The sequence below is a fragment of the Ursus arctos genome, unplaced genomic scaffold (genome assembly GCF_023065955.2).
Source record: "Ursus arctos isolate Adak ecotype North America unplaced genomic scaffold, UrsArc2.0 scaffold_19, whole genome shotgun sequence".
Classification (NCBI taxonomy): domain Eukaryota; kingdom Metazoa; phylum Chordata; class Mammalia; order Carnivora; family Ursidae; genus Ursus; species Ursus arctos.
In genome coordinates this window covers 44865774-44885091 of record NW_026622863.1, presented here as the reverse complement: position 1 = coordinate 44885091, position 19318 = coordinate 44865774, and the positions used below count along the sequence as shown (strand labels likewise).

Genomic DNA, 19318 nt, shown 5'->3' with positions numbered 1-19318 from the left:
CTTCTGAACTCTCTTTTCTTCCTCAGTGTGTCTCGGGGACTCTTTCTTTCTTTCTTTCTTTCTTTCTTTCTTTCTTTCTTTCTTTCTTTCTTTCTTTCTTTCTTTCTGTCTTTCTTTCTGTCTTTCTGTCTTTCTGTCTTTCTTTTTTTTTTCATTAATAATTTTTATTTTGTTATATTAGTCACCGTACAGTACATCCCCAGTTTTCGATGCAATGTTCCATGACTCATTATTTGCGTATAACACCCAGTGCACCATGCAATATGTGCCCTCCTTAATACCCATCACCGGCCTATCCCAGTCCCCCACCCCTCTCCCCTCTGAAGCCCTCAGTTTGTTTCCCAGAGTCCACAGTCTCTCATGGTTCATTCCTTGGGGACTTTTTCTGCTTCAGTCTACAGAGAGCCGCCGTACTTTTTGTTTTAGACAGCCGCACACCTGTGTCCCCAGGTTTACTGAGTGGTTCCTGACAAATGGTGATCGGCGTTGTTTCCAGGCTTTGGCTCATTACAGGCGGTACCACGGTGAAGTTCCCTGTGCTTACCTCGTTTGACGTATGTGCAGGGGGACCTATAAGAGGAGCTCTTAGATGTGGGATTTCTGGGTCACAGGGAATCTGCATTTGTGATTTCTAAGATGTCTAAGAGCGTCCTCGCAGCCTTCTGTTTTCTAATGGTTGGATTTTTACCAGTCTGGTCAGTGGGAAGTGGCACCTTAAGGTGGTTTTCACTGACCCTTTTGTCTGTATGGGTGATTTCGAGTATCCTCTCCTACGTGCAAGGGCCACATGAGTTTCCTGTTCGGAACCGTCTGTTCATAACCTTTGCTTACTTGTCTGTTGGGTAGTCGGTCTTCCTCTCATTTCTGAAAGCTCTGTATGTCCTAGGAAGCTCAGACCTTTGTAACGAGTATCACACATCTTTTTCCCCACTTTGTCCCCTTGGTCCTCACTTTGAGAAATACTCCTTTGGCTTGCCTGGGGGGTGAGGATTCCACTGACCCTGTGGGGAACCCAGGAAAACGGTGCTGTCCCCGAGAGTCTTGGCCATGAAAGAAGTGTTCAGTACTTGTGGTGTCTGAGAGGATGGCCGGTAGTCATAGGTGCCTGTTGAGCTTTTGAAATGTGAAATGTGGCTAGTGCAACTGAGAGCTGGAATTTTCATTTTTATTTAATCAATTTAAGCTTAAGTAGCCACATACGGCTGGCTGGTGGCTCCCCTCTTGGACAGTGTGGATCGAGGGTATACACAAAACAGTTTCATAAAGATGTGTGTCCACAGTCTGTGGTATAATTGTCATTGTTTGGCTTCCCAAAGTTAGAAATATGCCTGTCCCCCCACGGGCAGCAGAGCTCCCTACCATCTCAGGCCAGCCGTGACTCTGCTGAAAGCTGGCGACAGAAACCGTGGACTGCCAGTAAAAGCAGATGAAGACCAATAGGTACATAGGGCCTGGGTGTTGGAAGATGTTGGGTAGGAAGGTGAAGGTGACTCTGGGAAAAGGGACCAGCGTATGCAAAGGCCCGGAGGTGAGACAGGGTGTCCTTTCAGGGACCATAGAGGGTTCTGCGTCACCAAAGAATCAAGGGCCAGGGGCCTTGGAAGAGGGCCGGTGGAGGCCTTGCCGGTGAGCTCAACCAGGTCGTGGACTCCAGATGGAGATCCCTCCAGGGCTTGGCAGGTCGTGAATCAACTGGGGTTTGTCGCAAGGTTGCTCCGAGATTCAGGGGATGGTAAACAGGAAGCCCTTGATTCAGCAATACCGGGTGTGCAGTCTTCAAGCCTGGAAAAGGAGCAGTGGGGGGCTGGCAAAGCGTTTTAGTAGACAAGAGCCCCGCTCTGTTTTCCATTTTTGGTGAGATCCTGTGCTCTTCAGCATGGGGGAGAATCTCTTTACCAGGACCGTGGGGCTGGACGAGCCCTGCCTTGCTCCTTTTCCTAGCACCTGTGGCTGCTGGAGAGAAATCTGGGGTTGCTCTGAGGCCAGACCCCAGATTCCTGGCCTTCACCCTGGGGGAGGTGTGAGCTGGTAAGAGGGAGGACGCTCACTTGTGGCTGTCCTCACTGGCCTGCACCACCCATGTGGGCCCGAGCCTGCGCAGAGGTGGGCGCGGGGTGGGGGTGTTGTCTAGAGGCCGCAGCAGCCTGCTGCCTGTGCTCCTGGGAGCCTCTCCTGCCTTCCCCCCCAGACTCCCCCTTGCCACCCCCACCCCCTTGTTTGAGATGTACGGGAAAGTGGAGAGAAAAGTCTAGGAAACGAACATCCAGGTACCCTGCACCTAGACTCAGCCCTCCAGCATCTGCTGCGTTTGCCTCATCTGGCTTTGTTTTGTGCTGAATTGTGCACTTCTGACCACACTTCATGACACTTTGCTCCTTCATACGTCAGCAGGCGTTTGCTAAGAATAAGGACTTTCTCCTACAGAGTCATGATGCCGTTACCACAGCTGAGGTCACTGTTCATCGTAGATATTTACCAGCCTCCTCTCCATGTCCGTGTCTACTCTAGCTTCCCCAGTTGTCCTCAAAATGTTTTTCAGTCACCTCATTCAGCCCTGTCTTTTCCTCCCACACGACATTGGTTTTCTTTTTTTCCCCCTGACAAGCTGGGCTAGCTGTCTTGTAGAATGTCTCACACTCGGGATGTGTTATCTTATTTTGGCACTGTTCGCTTTGTTCCTTTGTGTCTATATTTCCTATAAACCAGAAATTAGGGCCTGAGCAGTGTTGGCAAACCACGGCCCAGCCTCCTGTTTTTGCAAAGAAAGTTTTATTGAAACAGGCCAAGCCCATTGATATACAAATTATCTGTGGCTGCTTTTGCCCTGCGGTGGTGGCCGAGTTGAGCAGCTGTAACAGACCGCGTGGCCTACAGAGCCTGGAACATTTAGTGCTCAGCCCTTTCCGGGACAGGTTTGCGGACATCTGGTCTTAGTAGGTACAGTTAACAGTACATCACATTATTATGACCTTTTAACGTAAATCTGATTGTGTCATTTCTCTCCTTAGAACTCTTGAGTGGCTTTACTTCCACTGGGAGTAACTCCAGAGTTTATGCTATATTCTTTTTTTTTTTTTTTTAAGATCTTTTTTACTGGAGCGGGGAGGGGAGAGAACATGCCCATGGGGGAGGAGCAGAAGGAGAGGGACAAGCAGACTCCACGCTGAACATGGAACCCGATGCAGGGCTCAATCTCACGACCCTGAGCTGAGATCATGACCTGAACTGAAATCAAGAGTCAGATGCTCGGGACACCTGGGTGGCTCAGTTGTTAAGCATCTGCCTTCGGCTTAGGTCATGATGCCAGGGTCCTGGGATTGAGCCCCGTGTCGGGCCCCCTGCTCAGCGGGAAGCCTGCTTCTCCCTTTCCCAGTCTCCCTGCTTGTGTTCCCTCTCTCACTGCCTCTCTCTCTGTCAAATAAATAAAATAAAATCTTAAAAAAAAAAGAGTTGGATGCTCAACCGACTGAGCCACCCTTTTTTTTTTTTTTTTTTTGTCAAGTAGGCTCCACACCCAGCATGGAGCCCAGTGCAAGGCTCAAACTCAGAACCCTGAGATCAAGACCTGAGCGGAGATCAAGAGTCGGCTGCTTAACGGACTGAGCCACTCAGGAGCCCGAATTTATGCCATATTCTACAAAGTGATCTGGTCTCCTCTCCAGAATCATTTTCTTTTTTTTTTTTTTAAGATTTTATTTATTCATTCGACAGAGAGAGAGACAGCCAGCGAGAGAGGGAACACAAGCAGGGGGAGTGGGAGAGGAAGAAGCAGGCTCACAGCGGAAGAGCCCGATGTGGGGCTCGATCCCACAACGCCGGGATCATGCCCTGAGCTGAAGGCAGACGCTTAACCGCTGCGCCACCCAGGCGCCCCCAGAATCATTTTCTATTGCTAGTTTCCTCACTGTAGCCACACTGGTCACTTTGTGATTCCTTAAACTTTCCAGACACACCTCCTGCCTCAGGTGGCAGCGGCAGCCCTGGCCCTGGCCCTGTGCTGTGTCACTCACACAGTGGAGCTCCGGTCCTTGGCCAAGGTGGGGAACAGAGGAGGAAGCGGCTGGCCCAGGCTGCCTGCATGGAATCGCACTTGCTGGTGCCTTGCCTCCCCTCCATCCCCTCGGCCACCTGGCACCCTGTGCCTGGAGGACTGCCATAGTCTCCTGATGCTTCCTCTCCCTACCTCCGGTCCGCACCCCACCACAGCTGCAGACTGAAAACAGAAATCAGGTCCTGTCACCCCCTGCACAGACCCTTTAGTGGCTTCTCAGGCCATGAAGGATGAAGTTGTCCATCCCTAACCCAGTGCCACATGGAGCCCGGTGTGTCCTGGGCCTTCCTCCCTCCTGCCCTCGTCTCCTCCTTTGCTCTCTGTTGCCCCAGCCATGCCGGCACCTCTGGGCCTTCTGCAGACACCCCGGGCTTCCCAGCTGCACCCTCAGCGCCAGAACACAGGCCTGGCACCCCGAAGGCGCTCGGGAAGTGTTTGCCGGTTGGCTGAGCGAATTCTCACAGCAGCCCTTTGAGGGTCTTGTTCTGTGCCAGGCAGTGCCCTAAGCACTTTGTGTCTCCTGTTCATTTCGCCCTTACACACACGGCCCTCGTCCTGGCGCTCTGTGTCAGCCAACTGAGGCATAGGAAAGTCAGATGGCCCGGCATCACCACCAGGAAGGGACAGACCTCGGATTCACGCCAGGCCATTGGCTCCAGAGTCTGCTTTTCAGCCCGTGTGTCGTGCCCTGGTGCGTGGGAGGCAGACCGAGGCCTGAGAAGTGCAGTCCCTTGGGTCCCCACAACCAGTTTGCAGTGGACTTGAGCTCCGGGCCCAGCTGCCTGCTCCTGAGCTGGTCTGCGCTGGGCCTAGTGCTGCGTGGGGGAGCGTGGCTCCTCCCAGTAGGCCTCCTGCGGTCCCAGAGCCCACAGGAGGGTTGAGAAGGTCCCTGAAAGTGCTCAGTTGACGGGACAAGTGCTTTGAGGGCAGTAGGGACTCTCGGGTTTGTGTCCTGCAGCTTCTGCTGGCTGGCTGTGTAATTGGGCATGTGCTGGCATCGCTGTGCCTCAGTCTCCTTGTTCATAGAATGAGGTGAGTCGCAGTCCGTACTTGGGAGGCTTGTGGGCAGACCGAGCTTCCGGCCGCAGTGCGTTCTGCAAGCCGTTGGTGTTCCTGTTGCTCCCTGGTGGGGAGGCCCTCTCAGAACGGTGGCCAGGGTCTGAACTCCCAGCGGGCGGCTTTCCTTCACCCCATGCCCGGGCTGCATGCACTGTGTACCTTATTCCCCGAGCCTTCTTGCGGGAGGGCCCTGCTTGATCCGTCAGGGCCTCATCTGGGAGGGAAGCTGTTACTCTCATCAGGGAATGGTGGCGTGGTGCCACAAGGAACGCAAGGATCCGATGTGAGTCTCAGCTTTGTCACCTCCTGTGTGTGTGTGCCCCCCACGAGTGACTCTACCGCTGTGTGCCTCAGTTTCCACATTAGAAATGCCCCCCCCCCCCAGTGTTCTTGATGAGTGTGGAAGGAGTTGGTGTCTGTGGAGCCTTTATTTTTCTCATCATGTCTCTGGGAGAAGGAGGTTGTTCCCCTGGGGGCTCTCCTCTGAGGCGTGGAAGGCTCAGCAGCCCCAGCTATGGGTGGGAGCTCCCCTCTGCCCCAGACACCATGTTGCAAACCCTTAAGGAGTACCCTGGACAGAGGCCCTTGCTTTTTCTCTGGAATTCTGTGCTGCAACCTTGCAATCTTGGTCCACTTGGAACAGGATCGGGGGCTTGTCTGGCGGTGGGAGAGCCCCAGTTACCCCTGAGCAGCCTCCTGCATGTCAGCGGCTTCCCTTGACAAGGGGCCAAGGGGCCTAGGGGCCTGGGCAGCGTGAGCCAGGGTGGATGGCATAGGTCCAGGCCTCACCCAGCGTCTTGAACACCTTCCTGGAGTCAAACGCTTCCCGTATACCATGGTCTGTACGCAGCGGCTCGCCTGTGCCTCAGCGTCTGCCAAGGAGGGGTGAGCCTGCCCTGGAGGCAGAATTGCTGCTTGAGTCCCAGCCCACGCAGCTCTGGAGCCCATGCTCCTCATCACCAGCTCTGGGGCCCAGAGATGCCCTTTGGAGCTGCTTCCAGTGCTCCCGTGGTGTGGCCGAGCCCATATTTACTTATCTAGGCTTCTGTGGATGGATTGTCTGTGTTCTCCTCCGTTACAACCAGAGATGACGGCGCCTCCTGCGTCTTAGTCTTTACCTTTTTCATGTGACAGTCCTTCGAGATCTCTATATGTGAGATATATACATATTTTGTTCTTTTTAATGTCTCTTAGGAGATTGGTGGGTGGTTTTTTGTTTTTCTTTTCTAAGTAGGCTCCATGCCCAGCGTGGAGCCCAGTGCAGGGCTTGAACTCAACCGTGAGATCAAGACCTGGGCTGAAGAGTCAGATGCTTAACCAACCGAGCTACCCAGGTGCCCCCGTGTTTTGTTTTGTTTTTTTTCTTCAATCCATGGTTTTAGACCTGAAGTCAGCATTTAAAAATTTCTAAGAGGACAGTTATGATCTGGTAAAGCCTATCATGGGATGTGCCCACCCCACCGCCATTTTTTGAAAAATAGAGATATGAATGTGGGGATAGGGATTTATACTGTAACTTGTCCCAAAGAGGTCATGGGTTAAAACAAGTTGAGAAATGGCAGCCTGAGGCGTTGGCTCGGAGAGGGTAGAGGCCAGTGCTGCCCTGCCTGCGCATGCGCCGGGCCTTGCTGTCATCTGTCTGGATGCGCACTGGGCCTCGTGTGCACCGAGTCTGGGGCCACTTGAACTTCAGCCTCCTTGCTCACTTGTTCCCCAGGTGCCTACTGAGTGCCCGCTCAGGTGCTGCGTTGTAGCGTGGACAGACAGACGAAATCCCTGCCCCTGTGGGTTAGGGGGCCCCCAGACTTGGCCCCGGGGAGGGCCAGTGTGCCAGCACTTGATGTCGGTGCTGGCGGTATTCACGCATCTGCCTCAGAAAGCACGATCTCCTGTGAGCGAGGCCACTTTGAGACCTGGAGCTCCCAGGCGTGAGCTGGGGCCTCCTGGGGTGGTGACTGCTTAGTTCCGCAAGCCGTAGAGCTAAGCAAGAATGGCCCTGCCCTTCGGCTCTGGAAGGTTGCGGGCCCTCTGTACTTCCTGCTACCAGGCTCGGAGCACCCGCTGTGTTCTTCTTGGATTGTGTTTTTTCAATCTGTGCCTCAGTTTCCACATCTGTAATGCAAAAGGAGGGGTGAATGCTCTGGGAGTGTTTGTGATGGGGGGACAGTGGAATTAGACTCCTCCTTACTGCTGACTCCCAGTTCCCCTCCCTTGGGGCAACCAGGGCCCCGTGTCATGCACGCCCTTCCAGAGGGGTCCATGCTGGGGTGAGCACACGTGCCTGTGCGACATTCCTCTTGCTTCTAACTCCAGGAGCGTGACACTCTGCCCCTTCTGCGCCTTCTTATTTCCCTTAAGGTGTCTCAGGCCATCCCAAGCCCGCATCTAGATCTTCCTCCTTCCTCTGAGCTGCAGGGTGTTCCTTGCATAGACATGCATTCCCTACCCCTTCCAGTGCCCGGGGAGTTCGACACTGTTGCCACCCTTCAGGAAATCCAAGATGCCATCCCCTGGAGGCACACCAGTATTTTCCATACCAAGCAAAAGCAAGGCCCAGTTCAGTCGAAAAAGACCACTGACTGTAAGGTGCCCCCGGATTCCAGCAGTGTCAAATTATGGGGAGATGTGCGCGTGGGCCTACAGCATAGCTGTAATGCCCTCGGGACATGAGGCACTGGAGCTGAGTGCAGCCCCCCAGGCCCCGGCTCCTCAGGCCACTTGCTCCCTGCGTGACCTTGGCCAGGGGCCTCAATGCCTCGGGAGTGCGAGCACAGTTTCACCTGCTGCCTGGGGCTGGGGGTGATTCTGGAAGAAGCAGGGCTGACTGGCCGGTCTCACGGAGGCTTACCTAAATTGTTGTGATTTGGGAGGTTGCCTGCTTGGGCTCTTTGAATTTTCTCGTTCTTCGTGTGCATTTTATTTTGCTCACTGTTCATGGGACTGTTTTATAGACCTAAGCAGAAGGGGGTTCAACATACACTGGGTTGAGCCACCTAAAATTGTGTAGTGAGTCAAACACGGGAGGGGTCTGGAAAATCGAGTATCGTTCAGCCTCCTGCTTTCTTTTTTGTGGTCTCTGGTTATTTTTACTTATTTCTCCTAGATCTATTTTCCCTTTCTAGAGACAGAACAGTTTGCAAGTATCAAAAGAAAGCTATTTCTGAGCAAGTTCTAAATCGTGAGTGACAGAAATAGTTTATTCTTAAACCCAGCTCCTTTTGGCTGGGACCTGCTTCCCTGTCTGCCACGTCTGCGTCACGTCTCTGCCCCACTAGGAACCTCTGTCCCTGGGCCCTCCTGGCAGACAGCTCCCTCCGGGCGATCTTGCCGCATGAGACTTCAGCTTCCTCCTGCTGATGAATCCTTCCTTTTCCTCTTGGTTTGCTTTTGCAAAACACTGCGCTTGGCATTTGTTCTGGAGGAATCCTTAGGAGCCCTGTGGCTCGGGGTGGTGGCTCATTTTCAAGGGGCTGTGATGAAAGGCGTCTCCTCTCTTTGGTCATTTAATTGCTGCTCTCTTCGAGCGGCCCTCAGGCCAGGCCACTCCTGGGACATAGATACAGTCTCTATCCTTATTCCGCTCCTGACTTCTCTTACCCACTGCATCCAAAGGCTCTGTAAGATGTCATTCCTGCCCCATCAGCTCCCCCCAGCTCAGACAGATCTTACCAGAATGCTCAAAGGTGTTGGGTCGTTTGCTCCCATTGGAGGGGGAGGGGCTCCGTCCTTCCTGCTCAGGCTCCTGGGACCCAAGGCTCTTGTGACCTGTCCTTCACAGGGAGGAGTGGATGCGGGCCATTCAGATGGTTGCCAACAGCCTCAAGCAGCGGGGCCCAGGTGAGGACCCCATGGACTATAAGTGTGGCTCCCCAAGCGACCCTTCTGCAGCCGAGGAGATGGAAGTGGCAGTTAGCAAGGCTCGGGCCAAGGTGGTAAGTGCTATGGGGCAGGCGGCCAGTCTGGAAACAGCCCTTTCCCCACTGGCGCTGGCCCTGCCGCCCGTGGTTCCCCTACAGAGCACGCAGGGGCGTGGTGGGACCCTTCGTGACTGCCCTGTGGGATGGGTGATGTATGGCTCTGGGTACCCCAGGGCTGCTCTTTGCCCCTGGAGCGAGGGGCAGCCACATCCTCAGAGATCGTGAAGACCTGTCTACCCCCACAGCCGAGCCTCCCGGAGCCCTCTGCCTGGGAGAGCCCTGGTCTGAAGGCCACTTCAGAGCAAACAGTTGCTGCCCGGAGCCTCCCTTCCTGCTCATGCCTGAGCATTTTGGCAACAGTGTCCTTCGATCTTTCCTTTCTCTTTGTTAAACTGTCCTCCCGTGGGCCACATGCCAAGCACTGACTGCCCCACTGTCTCCCCCTCCTGGGCAGACCATGAATGACTTCGACTATCTCAAACTTCTGGGCAAGGGCACCTTTGGCAAAGTGATTCTGGTGCGGGAGAAAGCCAGCGGCCGCTACTACGCCATGAAGATCCTGCGGAAGGAAGTTATCATCGCCAAGGTGGGTGCCCCTGGGGCTGCCGCTGGCTGGCCTCTGTGGTCAGGACCACACTCGCCTGGGCCTTTAGGGAGCCTGAGGCCCACCCCACCCCACCCCACCCTCTGGGCGCCCAGGGACTAGGGTGGAGAGTCTGACTGGGCCTCACCCAGCAGGTGCTGTCAGGGCCTGAAAGCAGGTCTCTTGTGGCAGAATGGGCCTGTGGGGAGGCCCTGAGGTTGGGGGCTTGGCTTAGGACCTCTCCATAAGAGGCTGGGCCAGAATGGTATCTGTTCCTTTTTTCCCCCCTTTAAAGTTTTTGAAAGGGAAAATTCCAGACAGTGTTCAAAAGAGAAATAAATACTGTGGACTCCCATGTAACCAACATCCAGCTTCAACAGTTGTCAACATTTGGCCCATCTTGTTTCATTAGCTCTCCCCTCCCCTTTGTTTGTTCTGTAGTATCTTAAGGCACGTTCTAGGTATCGTATAATTTTACCCATGTATACTTTTTTTTTTAAAGATTTTATTTATTTGAGAGAGAGAGTGAACGAGCAAGAGAGAACACACAAGCAGGGGCAGAGGGAGAGGGAGAAGCAGACTCCCTGCTGAGCAGGGAGCCTGACTCGGGGCTCGATCCCAGGACCCTGGGATCATGACCTGAGCCGAAGGCAGACGCTTAACAACTGAGCCACCCAGGCTCCCCTACACCCATATATACTTAGATATGGATCTTTAGCAGGTGAAGATTTTAAAGACTGTGACTGTGATCTCATCCAGCAAAACTAAGAGTCCCCTCTCTGACTGGTCCGAGGCAGGCTTCCTTGGCCTCAGCACTGTCGGCCTTTGCGGCCAGATCATTCTCTGACGGGGCTGTCCTGTGTACTGTAGGATGAGTTGCTGCACCCTGGCCTTCACCCCTAAAGACAGTAGCACCAAGTTGTGACAGTCGAAAAGTCGTCAGACATTCTCATCAGGTGTCCCCTGGGGACAGACTCAGCCCCACAAGAGCCGGTGTCCGTACTGCGGGCAGCGCAGGGTTTTTAGCAGTTCTCCAGGGGGCTGCTGTGTCCTCAGATACCAGACTTGACCTGCAGGGCCTGCGAAGCCCGTGCTGGGCCCACCCCCAAGTTTCTGACTCAGTGCGTCTGGGATGGGCCTGAGAATTTGCATTTCTCCAAGTTCCTAGGCGACATGATGCCGCCATTGTGGGGACCACACACTGGGAACCGCTGCTCCCCAGCATAGAGTTCTGATCAGATCCACCTCCTTTTCTCAGCAACAGCACGTAGAGTGGTGATTCCCACTGCCTGTGGGGTCACCTCAGGGATCTTAACAATGGCTGCTGCTTCTCCCTCCTTAGAGATGCTAAACTTGGCTTGTGCGTTCTGCAGGTGACAGCTCGAGCCCTCTGTCATAAAGTCCCCATCGACTTCTCACCTCATGGCTTTGAGAGTGAGCCACTCATTGGCCTTCTTTGGGGCCATTCTTTTTTTTTTTTTTAAGGTTTATTTATTTGAGAGAAAAAGCACGATTGGGGGGAGGGGCAGAGGGGGAGAATCTTCAAGCAGCCTCCCCGCTGAGCACAGAGCCCCACACAGGGCTCGATCTCACAGCCATGAGATCATGATCTGAGCTGAAACCAAGAGTCAGACACTTAACCCACTGAGCCACCCAGGGCGCCCTTGGGGCCATTATTTCATTCCGGCTTGCAGATGGTACCATTCCACTCCTGCCATTCTCTGTATTGGGTGGGAATAGAAGTGCATTTCCCCCGAAGCATTGCTCCCCCAACCCTTAGGTGGGGGTGGGGGCAGGGGCAGGCATGGTGTTGCCCACCAGCCCCTCACCCAGCCTCTGTCTGCAGGATGAAGTCGCCCACACGGTCACCGAGAGCCGGGTCCTCCAGAACACCAGGCACCCATTCCTCACCGTGAGTGGTCCTTCCCTCTCAGGCAGGGCCTGGCCTCCCTGTGTGCCATGAGAGGCCTGCTTCAGATGGAGCTCAGGAAAAGAGCCCAACCCTGCCACCACGAAGCAAGGACTTAGTGTCGGCCAGGTGGCCAGGGCCAGACCAAATGGCCTGAACCAAAGCCTGGGGGTGGCAGCTTCTTCACAGATGGTGGCTTCATGGCGCTGCTTTGGCTGACTGATGATACCATATTACAAGACGCCTCCAGGAGAGCATGGCTACTCTTTATGAGTTAGAGGCGTTTAGTCCAGTCGGTCAAAGTGGGAACAGTTTTTTGTTTCTGTTTTTAAATGTAATCTTAGGAGGAGATGTATTTTGTGCTGCCTTTCAGCTTTGTCTGAGGAGACACCTCTTTGGGCTACAGTCTTCATCGAGGCCAGCAGCCATCAGTTAAATGGACCAAGTGGAGGATGGCTTCTGGCATGGGTCATTTCTTTAGCTCAGCTGCTGTCCAGGTGTCGTATTAATTCATGGCACTTGTTCAAATGAGATTCTACGAGGTACTTTGATATAGAAGATAGAGAGTAGCAGACTTGTCATGAGCAAAGGGGTCACTCAGGGGTACTCCGAGGAACTTTCTGTAGGGCTTCTTAGTGCATAGTGTGAGAACTGCTGTTTATTGGCAGATGACTTGCTCATCCTGACTTTGGGGTTGCTCCCAAGCCACTGCCAACTCCCAGCCAGCAAACGTGTGTGTGCGCGCGTGTGCGTGCAACACACCTGACTGTGAAGAGGGCTAAAACAGCTCTGGTTGCTCCAAACTGAATGTCTTCCTGGCTGCACCTCTCAGAAGCTTAGCTGAAGGCTGAAGACCACATCCTTCAGCCCAGTAACCCTTTCCCTGCTCTCAGGGCCACAAGCTCATTCATGTACCCCAAAAGACAAAGCTGAAGTTTGAGCCCTGGCTGCCAGGGTTGGGGGGGTGTGTGCCTGCAGAATCAGCAGAGTGCCGGCCTTCTTCCCACCTCCCACCATGGCCGCCTTCCTGCCCCACAGGCACTGAAGTATGCCTTCCAGACCCACGACCGCCTGTGCTTCGTGATGGAGTATGCCAACGGTGGTGAGGTGAGCAGCAGCCCCCAGCCAGGGCTCCCACGTCTCCTTCCCAAGCGTCAGGGGAGCGGAGGGGAACCGTGGGTGAGACGAAGAGGGTGGAAGGGAGGGGACTTTGCTGGATGTCACCTCGTCCCCCTCCCACCCCTTGAGGCAGGCATCATCAACTCCATTTTGCAGGCAAGGAAACTGAGGCTCAGAGAGGTTAAGTGGCTTGCCCAAGTTCACCCAGCTAGTGAGTTGGGGGTAGGATACGCGCGCAGGTGCTGAGAGGGGTGGAGGGCTGCGGGGTGGGTGGCCAGCACGCGACGGAGGGCGTCTGTCAGGCTGCGAGGAAAATGTACGGGGAGGGGGCGGGCAGGCCGGTCCATGCTCTGCTTTCCCCATGCTCTCCTGCTGGGAGGAGTCTGCCACTCGTCATCTCTGGGCTGCTCCAGCTCAGGCGGTCACCTGCCCCTCATCCCTCACAGCCTTCTCTCTGCACACAGGTGTCAGGCACTGGCTCCTGATTGTTGGCTTCATCTGTCCCATTGGTCTCACGGCTTATTGTCACTTGCTTGTGACGTGTTCCTGCGTGTTCTTGCTGTCACTCCCCCGTCCCCTCACACTCCCTCCTTACTCTCCCCTTGATGCCTCCTGACTGTCCTTCGCTCCTCATGCCTCGCTCAGTGTTTTCTTCGCGAGAGTTCTTCCCTGCTCACCGTCTCTCACTTGGTTCTTCCTGCTGTCACTTGCAGGTTCATGGAGTGTCACCGTGTCCCTGGGCTAGGTGTTGGGGGCCAGTGGGCAGGGTCCTGTGTTTCGCTCCTCTGGGCCAGTGTCTGACCTCCTGCCCCTCCCTCCCCTCGCAGCTGTTTTTCCACCTGTCCCGGGAGCGTGTCTTCACGGAGGAGCGGGCTCGCTTCTACGGTGCAGAGATAGTCTCTGCCCTCGAGTATTTGCACTCGCGGGACGTGGTGTACCGCGACATCAAGGTGAGCGTGCGCTTGCCTCCTGGCCCGTGGCACCTGCACAGCTCACACCAGGGAGGCGGGACCTAGGCCCTCAACCCCAGACTTCCCCCTCCCGGGAGGGTCTACCCTGTGGGTGTTCCCGAGTCCCCCTTGCCGTGGGACGCCAGCCCTCCTGCCGAGGCTGCGGGTGGCGGTGGTGAACGCACACCTCTGTGCCGGGAGTGCAGGGCTGGTGTTGGCGGGCATATCGGTCCAAGCACCATAGGCACTGGTTTCGCACAGTACCCCCCACAGCTGACTGTCCGTGTGCCCGCGAGCCAGCCATTGCACCCTAGGTTCATGCACAGCCGGAGTGGGCCCCTATGTCCCCCGCAGAGCCTAGGCACACACGCTGCCAGCACACCGTTCACACTAGCCCCAGGCTGGCAGCAACCCCAGGGCCCGCTGTCCGGGGAACGGCCACAGTGCGCCGCGGTGGTGCCCCGCAGCCAGGCTCTGCGCAACCGTTACTGAGGCAGCTCTGCTGCCGTGCGCATGCGCCTCAGGCTGTCCTGGAGGGAAGCCAGCACGGGCCACACACGTCTGTGGTGTTTGTAGGGGCATCCTTAGGTGGGGAAATTGTAAAGAAGAGCGGGGGAGTAGAGTTTTTCCTCAGTTGTGCGGGGATGGTTAATAAGAGGGAAGGGGCGCTTGGGGGAGGTTCTAGGGGTCTGGGAATGGTCTCTTGACCTGGTGGGGCTTCCACAAAGGCCCATTAAATTGCCCATTTTGTTTTGTTTTGTTTTAAAGATTTTATTTATTTATTTGACAGAGAGACAGCCAGTGAGAGAGGGACCACAAGCAGGGGGAGTGGGAGAGGAAGAAGCAGGCTCCCAGAGGAGGAGCCTGATGCGGGTCTCGATCCCAGAACACTGGGATCACTCCCTGAGCCAAAGGCAGACACTTAACGACTGAGCCACCCAGGCGCCCCTAAATTGCCCATTTGTGTTAAGTTTGTTAAAAGTTGAGGAAGAAGGGCGCCTGGCTGGTGCAGTGGGCAGAGCGTGCAACTCCTGATCTCGAGGTCGTGAGTTCAAGCCACACGTTGGGCCTAGAGTTTACTTTAAAATAAAAAACAGGGGCGCCTGGGTGGCACAGCGGTTAAGCGTCTGCCTTCGGCTCAGGGCGTGATCCTGGCATTATGGGATTGAGCCCCACATCAGGCTCCTCCGCTATGAGCCTGCTTCTTCCTCTCCCACTCCCCCTGCTTTGTGTTCCCTCTCTTGCTGGCTGTCTCTATCTCTGTCAAATAAATAAATAAAATCTTTAAAAAAAATAAATAAAAAATAAAATGAAAAACAGTGGAGGAACAAAGCTAGTGTTGCTCACGTGTCAGATTGTCACTGTCCCTACCCCAGCTTTTTTCCAGCTGCCTTGGGGGCTGACCAGGGGCTAGGGAGGTGTGGGGTCTGGCTTCGCTTTGAGCCTCAAGGGCTTAACCTTATGCTGGGGGTGTGCCCCATGCTCAGCCTGGAGCCCCTGGCATGACAGCTATCACCCCAGGCCAGGGCCCTCCCAGAGAATGGCTGGGGCATGTGGGGTTCAGGGGTGGGGGGGGCGGCTGGCGGAAAGCTTTGGGAGGATATGACCCTGATACATTGACTTTTTCTATAGCTGGAAAACCTCATGCTGGACAAAGATGGCCACATCAAGATCACTGACTTCGGCCTGTGCAAAGAGGGCATCAGTGACGGGGCCACCATGAAAACCTTCTGTGGGACACCCGAGTACCTGGCACCCGAGGTGCCTGGGCGTGTGAGGCCAGGGGAGGAGGGGCCCTCAGATCTGTGTGGTTTCCCTAGCTCAGACCCTCGGATGGCCCTCCACAGCCACAGGCCGTGCCGCATCCCCCCCTTGGGTCCCCGGGGTGTGGGTCCGGCTCCTCACTGCCCCTCCGTGCTCAGGTGCTGGAGGACAACGACTACGGCCGCGCGGTGGACTGGTGGGGGCTGGGCGTGGTCATGTACGAGATGATGTGCGGCCGCCTGCCTTTCTACAACCAGGACCACGAGCGCCTCTTCGAGCTCATCCTCATGGAGGAGATCCGCTTCCCGCGCACGCTCAGCCCCGAGGCCAAGTCCCTGCTTGCTGGGCTGCTTAAGAAGGACCCCAAGCAGAGGTGAGGGCTGGAGTCTGCCCTGCCCAGCCCAGTGCCACCTGCCGCCACTGTCCCCTCGGCCCGGAGGGGGGCTGAGTGCACAGGCGCACGCCTGAGTACCGTGCCTACGTACTGTCCCTACAGCGCCTCCAGCCATCCCTGCCGATGGCGCCTAGTGGGTACTCCCTCGGGGTCAGGCTTGTCCTTAGCGCTCTGCCCGCACCGCTTTGGTCTTTGGGGACGCTGAGAGACAGGGCAGCCCCGAGCCTGGCTGAGGGTGGCCAAGCGCACCCTCCCGGCTCCTGTTCTGGACTCAGAGCCCACGTTACCAGCTCCCTGGCTCTGACCCTGGGCCTCTGAGCCCCCTCCCTGAGCCAGGTTTCCTCCTCTGCAAAGCGGTCTGTGGCCAGGACAGAATCACTAAAGGTTGTTCAGGGCCTGCACTGAGAGCCTCTCTCCGGGAACCCGCTGGCCCCAGAGGCGGGTGCTCATGACCGTCTCTGCCCAGGCTCGGCGGGGGGCCCAGCGATGCCAGGGAGGTCATGGAGCACAGGTTCTTCCTCAGCGTCAACTGGCAGGACGTGGTACAGAAGAAGGTGAGCCCCGCCACCCGCCTGCCCCTGCCAGAGCCCCGCAGCCCCACCGCTCGAGAGTGACCTTGGCCAGGTCTCCTCTTCCCAGGGTCCTGAGTCTGGGCTCCTTTCCTCCGCAGCTTCTGCCCCCCTTCAAACCTCAGGTCACCTCCGAGGTTGACACAAGGTACTTTGACGATGAGTTTACCGCCCAGTCCATCACAATCACGCCCCCGGACCGCTGTGAGTGTCTGGCCCTCTCCATGGGCCTGGCTGGGTGTGGAGGGGTGGGGTCTGCCCTTGACCTAGTTCCGGGGAGGAAGCTCGCAGGCCCCTCCCGGTGTCTGGGCAGTTTGTCTGCAGTTTGCTTGCGGGGCTCTTTGCCATTGGGCTGTGCACCTTTGGACCCAGTGAGGGTCACTGGGAGCCATCGGCCACAGCACATTCCAGAGGTCAGGGGAGAGAGGTCTGGGCAGGAGATGCATGGGAAGCTTTCAGTGCCAGGATGGCACATTGGATTCTTTCCAAATCGCCCAGGTCTTTGGGGCCGGATGGGTGCATTGATTCTGCACCTATTTGAGTTCTTGCTGTCACTCAGCCATTGCTGGGCTGTGCTGGGGACACAGCAGTGACTGAGACGGCCCTGGCCCTGCCTCGAGGGAGCTTTGGGCCAGGTGGTGTGACAGCCCAGAGTGGTCAGGTCTAGGGTGTAGGAGCCCAGGGACTGGGGAGACCCAGAGGAAATGCCTGACTTGGCCTCCGAGTCAGGGCGGGTGGCTTCCTGGAGGAGGAGACGTGGCAGCTGAGCAGGAGGAATGGCATGCGGGAATGGAGCCCAGGAGTGGGAGTGTTGCAGAGGCCGGAGTAGTTGGGAGAGGAAGGGAGTCCGGGGCCTGAGCAAGAGGATCTTGGGGGCCACTGGGAAGAACAGAGACTTGCTGCATGGGGAGCCGGGAAAGGTTTGGTGCAGGAGGGGCAGGGTTGCATCTGGGCTTCGCGAGAGTCCCTCTGGCTGGAGGCTGGATGGGGGGGGAGCTGCAGTGGCAGCCAGGGCAGGGGACAGGGAGAGGTCTGGGCTAGACCAGAGTGTGGTGCTGGAGGGGAGAGCCGAGTTGGCTGAGGGAGGAGCCTGTGGGACCTGTGGGCCCAGGCTCTGGTCGGGGGTGGGCCTCTGTTAGGGGGAGTCTCTGGGTCTTCCCTGTCCTGTTCTCATGGATGGCTACCAGTTGGGGGTTCGTGCGACCTGCATTCCTTCCTAAGGCTGGGCCCTCTTGCCCACTCCCGGTAGTGCACTCAGGGTGCTGGGCCCTCCACAGGCCCGTTCTCCCCAATCCACCTCCACCCGCCCCCCCACAGATGACAGCCTGGGCTCCCTCGAACTGGACCAGCGGACCCACTTCCCCCAGTTCTCCTACTCGGCCAGCATCCGCGAGTGAGCAGTGCCGCCCACCGCCGCTGACGCCGCCGCCGCAGGATGCACGCTCGGCTGCCATCACCGCCCCGGGGGCTTGTCTCTTTGTTTTTAGACTTTTTATTTTGCCTTTTCTTGTTTGCATCCCCATCCCTCACCTGCTCACCCCCATTTCCAGTTTTTTCTTCAGCCCTCCGCCAAACTCACCTCAGCGGTCTCAGCGGCCCTGCCTCCAGGATCCTGTCCTCACCTTTGTGCCCAGACCAGAATTTGGGAGACTCTCCACTGCCCGCCCCAGGACCAGGCCTTCGGGCGGTTGGAGAGATTCCGGTTTTTAATCAACACAAGCCCCTGCGAGGGGCGTCGCGTGGAGCTGCGGGTCCTGCCTGAATTTCTGGCTGGGCACCTGCAGGCAGCCTGCCCCTGCGCCACTGCCTCGGTCAGAGGCTGCCTTCTCGGGGGACACCTCGTGGGACGCGACACCCAGCGGACAGTGTCCTGGTGCTGTTGGGCTCAGAGAAGCCTGGCGCGGGCAGTCCAGCCCCTCCCCGCACAGGGGCAGAAAAGCAATAATATCCAGGGACAGGCGGGGGCCTTTGGAAGCTGCAGGGTTGGGGGTTCGGGGAACCCTCGTGTAGATGGGACCTGATCTGCCCTGTGGGGAACGAGGAGGGGCCCAGGGATGGGCACTGCCTCCTGGCCCTGCCTTCCGCAGCCTCCCAAGCTGCTCCCCTGACCCTGTGGGTGAGGCAGGAGGAACATTTGGGGACGAGCCTCCCCGCCACCCAGTCCTGTGCCTTACCAGGGCTTCCTTCCGGCTGGCCTTAACTCCTGCTGGGCCCTGGGCCCTGGGCCCGGCCCCAGCCCTTGCCAAGGATGGGAGCTGGGCTCACCCCCTTCTTTCCGCCTGGGGTGGAGGGGTGCCAGTTCCACTGTTACACATCTCGCACCAAGACAGTATTGGGCCCCTTGGACTTGGGGTTGAAGAGGGGGTGGGAGTGGGGGTCTCTGGTACGTACTGGGGGGGGGACAGCCTCTGAGCAGGGGAGGCTCCAGGGCCCCTCCCTCCCCCTCCCTGGGCCCCAAGTTCTGTAGCCTTAAGGTGAACGTGTGTCAGTGCTGTGGGCACGTGTGTGCGTGCCTCAGACTGTGTGTGTCTGTGGTCGGCCCTGTGCATCTGGGACGTGGATGCAAAAGGGGGTGTGTGTGCGTGCGTGTTGGGTATGTGTGTGTGAGGGCGAGCGTGTCCCGGCCTTGCGTGCGTGGCATGTGTGGGCTTGGGCCCTGGCCCGAGCATTTCATCCTGTAGGGGAGGGGTGCTGGCCTGGTAGGGGAGCCGCACTTGGGGTCCATTTGCTGCCCAGCCTCCCTCCCCCTCCTTCCCTCCCCCCAACATCTCTGGGTGTGTGGAGTTTCGTTGTGGCTTTGGTCTCCCTGCCCCACCTCCTGTACTAGGTAGTTCAGAGACACATCCTGTGGTGGGGTGAGGGTTGGTTTGGGTGGGTGGGGGGTCTTTTTCCTTTCTGTGTGTGTATGTCATTTATCTGACAAATCTCTGTCCTCCCCACTGGCCTTCCCCATTCCTCCCGTTTGTACGGTACAAGCAATAAAGACACTCATTTCAGACCGGG

General features: G+C 56.7%; 1 protein-coding gene across 19 annotated transcripts in view; it reads left to right on the top strand.

Annotated features, from left to right (window-relative positions):
• The window catches only part of AKT2 (AKT serine/threonine kinase 2), a 48656-nt gene extending 29338 nt beyond the window's left edge, over positions 1-19318 (top strand). For 5 of the 19 annotated variants that reach the window (XM_026482301.4, XM_048223568.2, XM_048223569.2 and 2 more), the window contains exons 5-14: positions 8889-9042; positions 9482-9613; positions 11457-11522; positions 12558-12626; positions 13466-13588; positions 15221-15349; positions 15511-15725; positions 16213-16300; positions 16417-16519; positions 17633-19318. In XM_026482301.4, coding sequence (XP_026338086.1) covers positions 8889-9042; positions 9482-9613; positions 11457-11522; positions 12558-12626; positions 13466-13588; positions 15221-15349; positions 15511-15725; positions 16213-16300; positions 16417-16519; positions 17633-17712 — 1159 coding nt within the window. In that variant the 3' untranslated portion in view covers positions 17713-19318. Of the gene's footprint in view, positions 1-4650; positions 5084-8624; positions 8728-8888; positions 9043-9481; positions 9614-11456; positions 11523-12557; positions 12627-13465; positions 13589-15220; positions 15350-15510; positions 15726-16212; positions 16301-16416 lie in introns of those variants that run through there. The other 14 variants (XM_026482299.4, XM_044378071.3, XM_044378072.3 and 11 more) reach the window with 8 other exon arrangements.